This window comes from Micromys minutus (genome assembly GCF_963924665.1).
Source record: "Micromys minutus genome assembly, chromosome: 1".
NCBI lineage: Eukaryota > Metazoa > Chordata > Mammalia > Rodentia > Muridae > Micromys > Micromys minutus.
This window is the reverse complement of record NC_137969.1, coordinates 252,805,304-252,818,033: the sequence shown is the minus strand read 5'-3', so window position 1 is coordinate 252,818,033 and position 12,730 is coordinate 252,805,304. Positions and strand designations below refer to the sequence as shown.

The 12,730-nt window shown below is 46.2% G+C and overlaps 1 protein-coding gene across 2 annotated transcripts in view; it reads right to left on the bottom strand.

The window, feature by feature from the left end:
* TRAF3 (TNF receptor associated factor 3) overlaps window positions 1–12,730 on the bottom strand; it is an 88,773-nt gene that overhangs the window by 8,135 nt on the left and 67,908 nt on the right. For both annotated transcript variants that reach the window (XM_080929831.1, XM_080929830.1), the window contains 4 exons: window positions 8,983–9,063; window positions 6,360–6,434; window positions 4,910–5,002; window positions 1,756–1,896 (listed from right to left, as the gene is read on the bottom strand). In XM_080929831.1, coding sequence (XP_080785957.1) covers window positions 1,756–1,896; window positions 4,910–5,002; window positions 6,360–6,434; window positions 8,983–9,063 — 390 coding nt within the window. The remainder of the gene's footprint in view (window positions 1–1,755; window positions 1,897–4,909; window positions 5,003–6,359; window positions 6,435–8,982; window positions 9,064–12,730) is intronic.

Below are 12,730 nucleotides of genomic sequence, written 5' to 3'. Positions count from 1 at the left end.
CCTGCTATGAGAGATGGTGCTTGGTTAGAGGATCAAGGAGGAGCCTTAAGTTGCTCCTCTCCAACAGCTGGTGGCAAGCATTGGAGGGGACAGGACCACTGCACTGGCCTTGACAATCTCCCAACTAATACGGGGCACTGCCTCAGTATTTGTGGGCCCATGTAGGTACATGCTCCACACAATGGACTCCCACTCACACTTAGAGGCTGCATCCTGGCAAGGGACTGTGCTACTTTTTCAGAAAGACCTTTCAAAGCAGAGTACAGGTCTGTGTCAAGCCTTCTCTGTGAACAGCAAATGATTTAATGCTTGAAGCGCTTGGTGAACACTGAGCCACTGCAGTGTTTCTATAAATGAGCATCCTAAGTGCAGGTGGGGGGTTTAATTACAGCTTCGGGAGCCGGGAAGCAACAGTCTTCACAGAATAAATAACCCCAACTCCAGGCCTGTTTCTCAGGACCTCAGATGACCAGATGACTACAACTTCAGAGCTTCAGTGACTGTCCTTTGCTGTCCCTTGTCATCTTCAGGTCACTAGGGCCTGGCAGCACACACCAGTTCAGTAAGATTGAGGTGGTGCTTGGTGTTGACTATAAGAGCCCACGACCTGTGACTGCTCACCTGAGTGAGCCCCGCTGCATGATTCTGGTTTATTCAGTAACTGGCAGCAGCTTGTGTGGCTGAGCTCACGACTCAGAGCCTCGCTCTCCTTCCCATCCCCTTCTTTGAGTCAGATTACACCATGCCACTGTTCAAACTCAAGGGATCCTCAGGCCTCACATAGCTAGGACTACAGATGTGCTAGTGAACCTTTTTGTTCTCTAAATGTGTGTGTGTGTGTGTGTGTGTGTGTGTGTGTGTGTGTGAGCAAGCGCACATTCTTTAATATTCTATTAAGAAACGACCCTTCAGGCCAGGGAGGTGGCTCAGCCAGTTCTGTGTTACTAAGCTTGCTGCTGAGCCTGGAAGACCTGACCTGCACAGCATGTCTGGAACTCACAGGCTAGGAAGAGAAGAGATGTGAAGACCACCCTCTGACCCCACGTGCACACTGTGCACATGTACACAATACCCATAACGTAATAAAAACACTAAAAAAAAAACCTACACTTTCTCGGTCAGCAAAACACACAATTGTATCAAAAGTACAAATTTGTACAAAAATATCAGTCCCACTTTAACCCCCTCAGCACTACATTCATGAGGTGACCGTGGAGGCCAGGAGAGGGCATCAGAGTCCCTGGAAATGGGGTTACAGACACCATGTGGGTTCTGTGAACCAGCCCTCTCTCTCTAACCCTGCAAAGGTTTATGTGCTCGTTGTTTTGGGGCTATCTCTGGATTATTATGTGAAATAAAGTTGAGATGTGTGTGTGAAAACTCAGAGCAGAGCACTGTCGCTTGATGTCACGTCAGTACTTGGCACACAAGTACTTATGAGCAATGTCTCAATCAATGGATAGCAATAAAAACAGATTCTTTTCTCTACTTTTTTTGCAGTGGAGGGGATGAAACCTAGGCCCTTGCACCAACTAGATAAATGCAGTACCACTGAGTGACACCTCATCCGGAGCAGATCATTTTTAAATCAAGGTTTTAATGCACTGAAGACACTGAGGGGTTTTGGGTCAGCTTCCTAGGCAAGACCGCGCTGACCACAGTTGTCCATGAATGCTCACACAAGCAAGAGAAGCCCCACTGGGCCTGTCTGCCAAGCACGCAGTGAGTGAGGCCCGGTACAGGTAGGCTGCTCACCTGCAAATGAAGGATTTTGGACTCATTGTTTCGAAGCATTTCCTTTTGTCTCTCGATTTCAATTTCAAAGCTACATATCTGATTGTGCAGACTTTGTATGCTCTTGTTTTTTTCAACACTTTCATTCTGCAGCAAGGAAACCTGAGGGGGAAAAATTCTTCAATTAATTTAACAAAAAGTAGTTTGGCATTAATTAACAATAATGATAGTAATTAAACTTTCACAATATAAGCTTTCTACTGGCTTCTTAAAAGAAGCCCAGGAGAAAAATCTCTCTACAGGAAAAGGGGAGTTCTGGAGAGTTAGCAGGAAGCCCTGTACGCTGTTTCTGTCTCTCCTGCAGCTGAGGGAGATCTGGGGCAGGGTCAACTGGAGTCAGAACAGGGGCTGGTTTTGAAAGTGCCCACTGAAAAAAAGTGTAGATTGTAATGTTTGAGCAGGGCACGTAATAAAAAAGTTTTACACTTTATCCAGCTTGTGCAAGCACTGTGTGTATACCCGAAACGTGGTCCTCACAGAATTAGACCTGCTCTAAAAACACAATGTACTTGATATTTGCTTTATTCTTTCTACTTGGTTAATAATAAAAAGCTAGTCCCTGGAGAGCATCACTAGCGGAAACAGGGCAGGCACAGCAAGAAAGAGCCTGCCTGTTTTCACAACTGAAACCTAAAAGCTGAGCCCAGAAGCAAAAGGAAAGGGCAGTGGGACTTGGGAGGCATGGGAGCCGCTGCCACACACAGCTTCAGATAAAGCTGTTCCTGACTGTTGACAACATAAGTGCATGGGCTGCTGAGAACAGACCTGAAATGCTCACACCATAGAGACAGTGAAGCACTGCAGACCTAAGGTTAGCTTTTAAAGCCATTTTCTAACCTACGCACCCCATAAAGATATACAATCACTACTGATCATCTTTAAAAAGCCAATCATAGCCCGATGGGTGTGATCGAATACCCTGCAAGGGTCTATCCCCAAACACGAGGAGCGTGGCCAGACTGAAGTTGCACAGGCAGGTAATCTCTCCCTTGGGCCAGCCCATTATCCCCTCAGAAACAGAGCTCACACCCAGAGAGACCCTGATGCAAAAACTCAGTAAAGTTAGCCAGGTGTGATGACAAACGCCTTTAGTCCCAGCAGATGGAGTTGGATCTCTGAATCCAAGGTCAACCTGGTCTATGAGTGAATTTCAGGACAACCAGGGAGAAACAGAGAAACCCTGTCTCCAAAAACCAACCAACCAACCAACCAATCAAACAAAAACACCAAACCAACAAAAATAGAAAGAAAACAAACAGAGCAGGCCAAACTTGTATGTCTCATAGGCAAACATGCCTTCATTTTCCAAGATTACAGCAAAACCAGCTTTCTTCTCGCTGTGTAAGGCCATAGGCTCCTGCGTTATCAACTTGTAAACTTGAATTAATGCAGAAGGGCAGCGGCAGCTCCACAAAACTCTCCTGCAGTTACTGTTCGGCCATTCCCATCTGGAAAATCCACACAGTTCCCAGACTCTTCTCATCCTCATCCTAAGCAGAGCTATCATTTTAAACAATACCATTGCTACTTCTAAAAATACCAATTTTCCTGCACCAATCAAGTACTGGTTGAGGAGAAGTGACCAACAGTAACATGTACACATCATTTCAAAGTTTCCTCCCTTTAGAATTTTCCTCATTTGACTATGAATTCACACTCAGATTAGAGAGCAAGGCCCCGGAGCCCCTGCACACAGCTGCCTTCATCTGGCTCTCAAATGACTGCCACTGAGGCTCTCAGGCAGGTGTGTTCCACACACAGCATAACCACTGCCTGTCAGTAAAACCCGGACCTACCTCCATAGCTTTAAAACATCCTTTCCCCAGCACTTCCCAGTGTACTGAACAGCCACACACCTCAAGAGCCACTAAACTCCTGTGCTGCCTTTATACTGCCAAATAAAACAAGGAATGAAGAAAACAAAAGTGACTTCTTCTTTTGAGACAGGCTCTCCCTGAACTTGCTATGTAGTTAAATATGACCTTGAACTTCTGACCTTTTCTCCCTCTACCTCGGAGGGCTGTGACGAATGGTATGTGCTGCACCACCTGGGTAAAACTAGAGGAAAAGGAAGAGCCTCTGAGACAAGGTCTCTGTGTAGCCCTGTGTTCTAGAACTCCACCTGTAGACCCGCCTGCCTCAGTTTCCCAAGAGCTGGGATTAAAGGTGTGTGTCTTTTTTACCCTTACCAATTCTTGATACTCTTCTGCTACAAGTTTTTTTTTTTTTTTTTAAATTATTTATTTTATGTGTATGAGTACACTGTAGCTGTCTTCAGACTCACCAGAAGAGGGCATCAGGTCTCATTACAGATGGCTGTGAGCCACCATGTGGTTGCTGGGAATTGAGCTCAGGACCTCTGAAGAGCAGACAGTGCTCTTAACCACTGAGCCATCTCTCCAGCCCCTGCTACAAGTTTTTAATCAGTGTATACTGAATGTAAGTGAGCCACAGTGAGTGTGAGCCCATAACCATTTCTGCTGTCAGTTCTTGTTGCACCCTTCTCTCAGGGAAACTCGGCCCTGCTGTGGGGTGAGCACCACAGAGTAAGTGCATGAGTCAGGCGCACTCTGCAAGAACCCGGCTGCAGGCTCACAGCTCCTGGGGAGGAGGAGCTGCAGGCAGTGCAGCTGCCAAGAGAACTAACTGCAAACAGGGAGAAGGCAAAGGTTTTCCTATCCAGGCCTCACAAAAGGCAGCTGTAGATCAGCTGTAGCTCATGTGACACTAGTAACCAGACACACAGGGACTGGTTAACTTGCTCTGACTACCAGTCTCCATGATGATCAGTGCCAAAGCAACCAGAGGTAACTCACCTGTGGGGTGGCTGCTTTTCACAAACTATGGAGCTGAGAAGCAGAGGATGGAAGCTGGGACAATCTTTGTCCTCGACCAGTGCTAAGTTAACCCACAAGGAAAATGAAGGACAGTGGACATTGCAAAAATAGGATCAAACACCTCTACACAGAACAAGACTCCAGAATAGACCTGACTTGGCAATCTCTTCACGTTGGCCCTTTCACTTAAAAAACCATCGCTAATTGTAAAACAGATTTACTCTATAAATAGTCTGAAGTATTATAAACCTGACAGAAGCCAAGAGTCCCCTGCCTACCTTCTTCTCCAGGGAGTTGCTCCACTCCTTCAGCAGGTTCACGTGCTGTACGGCGGAGCTGGCCTCGTGAGCCTTGATCTGCTGGTTTGTGCCCTGCAAGAGCAACAGTGGGTGACTCTAAACCAGTCACGTCCCTCCAAGGATGGGAAGCCTAGCACACCACTCTAGAAGCAGCTACACGGGAAGGGCTTGTTTATGTGCAGGGAGCACCCCATGAACACTGTGTGAGATGCTGCAGGGCTAACTCGAGGTCACGCTTCTCATCTGTGCTCCATACTTGCAAAACCAAGGAGTTCTTTACAAATCATTCTCGTGAAGATATATAAAGAGGAAGCTCTGGAACCCACAGCGGCGGCCAGTTGCCACCGCTGTGCTCCAGTGAACTCCGATGCAGGCCGAGTGTGCTGGGACGTTTACATATAAAACATAAACATCTACAGAGTACATAAGATGCAGACCATTCAAGCCAAGGGCAAGCATGTTAAGTAGTACTTTGCATATTCAAGGAAACAACAGTATGAGAATATAATTTGTTTTGATACCAGAAAATTAAGAAAGCAGAAAAATCGTTTCCATGATCTCCAAAACACATACTCTGTACATAGTCTGCTTCTGTCTATGCTGACCTGAGCGAGGCTCGGCATCAGCATATATACGCACACACAGAGGATGGATGGAACCACGCACAACAGAACAGGGGGGTGCAGGCGCCTCCAGGACTAACGCAAGGGAGGACCTCACGCTCACGCTCAGTATTTCCTTCTCTGGACCCGCTCCGTGACAGTGCACCGTGATACGTGAAACTAAACACAACACTTTTCTGTGTAACGTATTTTGCCTTTTGGTAGATAAAAAGTTAAGATACATATTTGAATAAAAACTCAATCCTGACTCACTAGCAATTCTCAGGTACAATTTTTAAAAAAATGAATAGAAAAGCAGATGTAGGTTTCTGACGTTAATGCTGTTTCCCAGGAAGCAGGCTTTCTGCGGGCTCGGCTCAGTTGGATCCCACTCTGGCAGGGGTCAGAGTCAGCACACAGTATAAGCAAAGCATTACCGACCCATGTGGGATTCTTTCTCACTCAGGACTGACAGATGATGTCGAAGCTACATCTAGTTTACCAGTCACTGATATGTGGTAATAGATGTTAAAGTAGCCACAGAGACCCCACAGATGTCACTGTATTTGTTCTTGCTGTCAGAGCTGTCTGCCGGGTAGCTCTGCCTGCTGACTTCCCATGCTGTCCCCCGAGTCTCAGAGCACACTGGCCTAGCAAGTGAGCACCCACACCTGCTGCACGTATGTGGATTGTTTCACTCATGAAGCAGGCGATTTGGTTTCATGACAAAGACTAAGAGAGTAAGAACTCAAATGTTAAAATATTATGAGAACTTGCTTCAATGGCAGAATGTCAGTGGCTGGGAAGGACAAATGTTGGATACTGACCTGGAAAATGCAGCCATAGCGCTTAAAACTACAGGTGCTGGGGGCATTGACACACTCGGACAAGTGTGCACTCAACTGCAACGGGAAAGAGACGTGAGTTGTGACACAAACGTTTGCATGAAAATGTTCAAACATATCAGGGCACAGAGAGCATCTGGGCTGTACTGTTAAGAAGGCCGTTTATCAGCTGCAGGTGTGTACGCATCGTCTGCTCGCTGGACTTCAGGCAGTAAAATACAGTTTCATCACAAGTATGCACGTATACACACCAATATACATAAATACATTTACTGCAACAGTTCTTAAACTTCCAATTCTTAGAGTGAATTGTTCAAACTGTGACATGCCGTCTGAAGTGCCAGAGTTAAAAGGAAAAAGAAAAAGAAAGAAAAGAGAAAAACAGAATGCACATTTACAGACCATTAACAAAAACTGTATGAAACACAAAAAAATCAGAAAGCATTTGGGAAACAACTGGGTCACACACCTACTATACAGTACACAAAAATAAACCCATTTCCAAAGCAAGCTCACATACTCATAATACTTGAGGTGGCTGAAGGTGAGTTACGCCATCACTGGAGAGCCCTTTTCCTGCACATTCTGAGGATCATAAGCTTTTCAAAGATTTCTGCAGCAAGTCTAACAACAGGAATCTTATGCTGTCTCAACTGACAGAGGGAAAATTAGGAGTACCTGGAAAAAATCCAAGCTATCTTGAGAGAAATCGGCCTCCTGTTTAGCTCCAGGACGCCCCAAGCTAGACAAGGGAACTAAAAAGATGCATCCTAAAGACACACTTGTGTCTGGGCTTATGTGGCTGCAGGTTGGAATGCACTTTCTGAGCCTGATGCCTTCTCACGGCTCTCCCTCTGCATCGCCTGTGCTGATGTGGGTGGGTACAGACTTGTGTAGTTTAGGAATCTTGTTCGGTCTACCAGAACCGAGCTGGTTGTTCTCTCTGCTTGGTGTTTAGGAATAAGGCAGACAGGGACCCATTTTCCCTCTGCTCACTGACCCTTCTACAACAGCTCAGGAGAAAGGCAGCCTGGAAAAGGTCACTGAGGCCCTCACCACAACCAGCCATATAGCAAAAGGCCTGTTAGCAAGGCAGTTGTAAAGACTAGCATCATAAGTATCCTTGTAAGTTTCCCTGAATCCAGCCAGGATGCCCTGGGCTGGACTTGGAGGAAGTACCCAGGAGGTCCCACAGGCAGGTCAGCGTGGACCTACACATGGAGCTCTTGTTCACAAGATGTGTTTAAACCTTTAAGGTTTGAGAGTCTTTCAGGGACACTGTTCAATTATAGACATGACCAGCCAACACTTCTAATGTGCAGCGGGGGCCCGCAGTCGGACAGGGATTTCCACAGGCAGCTCACTGGCCTACCTTCTCCTAACCTGGCTTCATTACCAGTACACCCAGAGCCTAGAGAAAGCACAGAGAGACCAGTGCACAGCTCAACAGCTCCTTTCACTAGAAACGAAGAAACATGCAGTCTACAATTTTATTCTGAAATATAAGTAACTGAGAGGCAAACTTCCATTTTAATTCAGAGGTCTGAGCAGACAGAACTGAAGCAAGGATTATAAATTCTGGGAGCTGTCTTGGCAGCTCACTTCTCCACACATTATCAGAAGGTTCTCTGAGTGTCCCAGTGTGGACCATTTACTGTTCTTCCCCTAGGTCCTTGCTGACACCAATCTTACCACTCCTGTCCTGGGAGTGGTAAGGTTCTCACCATCTCCTCCTAGATTAGCCCCACCAGCCCTCCTATCCTGTACCAAACAGCACAGGCTTCCTTCCTCAGACTGCCAGGAGAATAGCCAGAAGAAGACCCCAAAGATCAGAGCAACCATGGGTTCCAGGTCAGGTCTCATATAAAAAAAAAATGTTGGGAACTGGGGCTGGAGAGATGGCTCAGAGGTTAAGAGCACTGACTGCTCTTCCAGAGGTCCTGAGTTCAATTCCCAGCAACCACATAGGAGCTCACAACCATCAGTAATAGGATCTGATGTCCCCCTTCTGGTGTGTCTGAAGACAGCGACAGTGTGCTCGCATAAATAAAATAAATCTTTAAAAAAAAAGAGTTGGGAATCCCTCTCTGGATTTTCCATAAGGATCTATCCACATGGGCAGATAAATGAGACCAACGAGAGGGTGCAATATGTAGTCACTGGGGCTCCTCACACTTGCTCTTAACAATGCTCTAACACACAGACATCCTACACTCAGCACCCACGTTCCACGTAGCAATGCCCTGCCCCTTGAGGTGGTCAAAGGTCTGAATTCATTTTTCTGAGACAATCTTACAGAAATCTATTTTATAGATTTAAAAACAGTGTTTCAAAAAAAAAAAAAAAAAAAACCGTAAAGTACCACCTTTCCTTACATTTGTAGATAAAGTATTCACATTTTTTAAAGTTCTTAATATTTTTCAATTTGCCCTTTGTAGCTTTTTGTTTGCTTCTGACTTCCACAAACTCCCTGTCAGTTTTGCCTTTCCTGTCATACACATCACCACAGTCAATCATGAAGACTCTAGATGCCCACAACTTGGAAGAGTGGAGCCTACAGTCCACCGGACCCAACAGTCCTGACTGGGCCCTGGCTGTGCCTTACCTCACTCCTCAGAAGAGTCTGAACGCTGCACTTATGAGGGCAGGACACCACCACACAGGGACAGTCCGTGTCTTCATGTTTCTACAAAGAAAAAGGAAATACGGCAACTCTGGAACACCAAAGGCCATCCTGGCTGATACCCATCAGCTTGCCCACACAGAAACAAAGGAAGCTTGTCCACCATTACCATGTGACATTCACACCAGAGCATGAGAGTCTAGAACCTTGAGACATCAGGTCACAACTGACTCAGGGGATTTGTGAAGAACACTGTTGGTGGCATCTAACCATCGGCTTCCTCCCCAGCACATCACGGGTCAGGGCCCTATGACAATGTGGGGTTGGTAAACGCCCATTCCGAATCTCCCTCTGGCCTTCCAATGAGTCTGGACAGGACACCTGTCTAATTAATATAGGAAATGAAATGGCTTCTTGCATACTGTCCTGAATCTTACCAAGATTATCTTTAGTGCACAAGTATGGATAAGTCTGGTCGAGGCCCTACTGAAATGGCGTGGTTGTTAGCTCTGTAGACGACAGACAGGAATTGCTAATCTCAATGCCAAGTGTACCTGTCCATAAACAAAGCAAGAACTCTGTCCAGGACATCACACCCGAGGACCCAAGAAAGCAGTAGGAGACCCACATTGAAGGCCAAGACAGGAGTGCCAGCACAGCAACTCCTGCTAGTCAGGATGCCCAGCAGGCCTTCCAGGGCCTGGACACTTCCAAGTCTCAGTAGGTTTTCCAGTTCCTTGGGCCTTCAGTGACATTTGTCTTTAGGTGAATGAACAGATGATGGTGCTTGCTCTGCCTCAGTTTAACTAGGCAGGTACAGGGTCAAAGACACATCAGGGAAGTGTTAACAGAAAACATCGACCTATGAGGGGACCAGGCTCAATCTCACTGAAATCTTGAAGGCCTGGGCTTTCTAGGTATGCACCCTGCATCTGCAGAGCAGGGTCTCAGAGTCTTCCAGAGTATCTGGTGAGCAAGTGCACTACCATTCCCTACTGACTGGACAGGGAGAGCCTAATCATGGCCTCTCTAAGGGGAAAGCCTGCACAAGGACCCCGTCATATGTGGTTGTGTAGATCCAGAGTTTCCAAGTACTACAAAGTCAAGGCATTCTGTATGTTTCAGTAGAAAAACCTTAGCAATGTGCCTACCATATCTGTAAATCAAGTGTGAACAGACCACCCTCCTAAGAGCCAAGACCACAAGAGCTACAGAGTGGGACTCAAACATAGTGAAGGCATCGCAGGGACTTCATCAGTTCCTGGAACCCATACACTGCCACCTTTGTTTTCTGGGCTCAACACTTTCCTGCTGACTCATCAACATAGGCAGAGTGAAGGGAGAAGACCAGGATGGCACTGGAGGAGGTGAGGTAGAGCAGGGGAGGGGACAGGAGGGGTGGAGTCGACAGGCTAGGAGGTCAATGCCAATATCTTTGTATACACACTTACCTGAGGATATCTGGAAGAAAGTTTTAAGAGCATCAAAGGATTCACATGTCTTAAGACAGATTTTGATGAATTGTTGCCAAATTGCCCTCCACTAACCTGACCTCAGTTTGGAATCCCATTATCAGGAGAAAGCATATTCCTGCACTTTACCAATTCTAATCTGGACAGTCTAATGGGGAGGATACGATGTGGGTCCTGCAGCCTAGATATTGTGAACTGGTGCATTTCCTCTTACTCACCATGAGTATTTCTTTTCGTTGATTGCCTGCCCAGGGCTTCTACCCACCTCTGTGACTGACTAGAGTCCTCCCCTAACACCATTCACACCCATTCAGAACCTCTGAATGGGACCTATTGGGCCTGGTTCTTCGAAGCTGTCATGAATTAGGACAAGGTACTACGTCTCATGACTGGCATCCTTAGAGAGGCAAGGACTTAGGAACAGCCAAGCTAAACACAGAGACAGGGTAAGGCTGTTGTAACCACTAGTCAAGGGTCAATGGCAACCAAGAGAGTCTAGGAAAGGAAAGAAGGTAGTCTCTCAGGGCTGCTGCTGGGAACATCGCCCTGCCAACACCTTGATTCTACTTTCTTTTAATTTATTTTATTTAGTTAGTACATGAACGCTTTCCTTGTATGTATAGCTGGGCACCACAATCTGTGCCAGGTACACAGGAAAGTCAGAAGAGGGAGTTACAGATGGCCAGAACCTGCCTTGTGATATTCAGCAACTCTGCTGTAACAGCCGAAGGAAGGGACGCACCACTGAAAACACGAACAACAACCTGGGCCAAGCATGCACATGGCACTGGGACATGCAGGTGGCTCTCTGTGAGTTTGAGGTCAGCCTGATCTACGAAGCAAGCTCCAGGGCAGCTGGGTGACAGGAGACTGTCACAAACAAAGCCAAATAAAAACTTGATACATTTCACAGTGGTTTGTAGAAAGAATGGTTCCCTAGAGATGTAGCTTTGAACCCCTGCCCCGCCTCTGAGTCCTGGAATGTCCGCGTACACTCCCAAGCTTGGCACCAATACACATTTGATCACACGTGTACGCACATGAGCAACCTTCCCACCTACTTCATGCTTACTTCCATTGAGTCACCACTGAAGCCATGTGGAATTCTGCATTTCTGTCTTTCATCTAAAGGTTTCATCACACATTTATGTATGCCCAATGGAAGAGTTTTATTTGGCTTATTCTCAGACTTTATTAAAATACGATTTGCTACAAGAGGTGTATGCAGTTTGGTCCTGCAGTGAACACTGGTAACACAGTGTGTGTTACAGGTCCTAAACTATGTAGTGTGTGACACATTTCACAGTCGAGGGATCAAATGTGGTAGGACTAAAACAAACAAACAAACACAAGATTTGGGGCTATAATCTTGGCACTACATAGCAGAAGAGGTCCAGAGCAAGTCCCAGAACCTTCCTAGTTCTGTAAAGAAGGGAGTGTGCTCTGCTCTGCCAGGGTCAGGACTGTGCAGTGTCACAGAGGGGGGAACATGGAATGATGTGGGTCGTGTACACTAGATAGAACCATTGCTGTGGGGCTGGAGAGGTAGCTCAGTGGTTAAGAGCACTAACTGTTCTTCCACAGGTCCTGAGTTCAATTCCCAGCCACCACATGGTGTCTCACAACCATCTGTAATGGGATCTGATGCCCTCTTCTGGTGTGTCTGAGACAGTTTCAGTGTACAAATAAAGAACCATTGCTGTGTCTACAGACACATGGCTTACGGTAGAGCGCTTGCCTAGCCCAGCATGCCCAGTGCTCTGGCTTCCAACCATAGTTTGTCTGTAAGGAATTAAAAACCAGAGGAAAACGCAACACAGGCCTTAATACAGGCAGGTAGAGGTGCACACACCCACAATCCCAGTACTTAGGAGGCGATGGCAGGGAGGTCAGGAGTTCATAGACATCCTTATGTATCTAATGAATTTAAGACCAGCCTGTACTTTAAAAAAATCAAAAAACAACAAAAAAAAACAAAAAAAAAAAAAAACCAAAAACAAAAACAAAAAAACAAAACAAAAAAAACCCCACCAAGATCCTATTTCAAAACAAAATGAAAACAAATGGCCATCTCGGTGCCATGTGCTGGTGACCCAGATGCTTAGGAGGCCAAATTTAAAGCCAGCTTGGCTGAATTGGTAATTTCAAGGGCAGTCAGACCCTGTCTTAAAACAAGGAAAATTTAAAAGTGGTCTCTGAGCATGGTCCTGAGTTCAATTCTTGTATCGCAAACAAAGTGAAAGGAATAACAAGAGTGT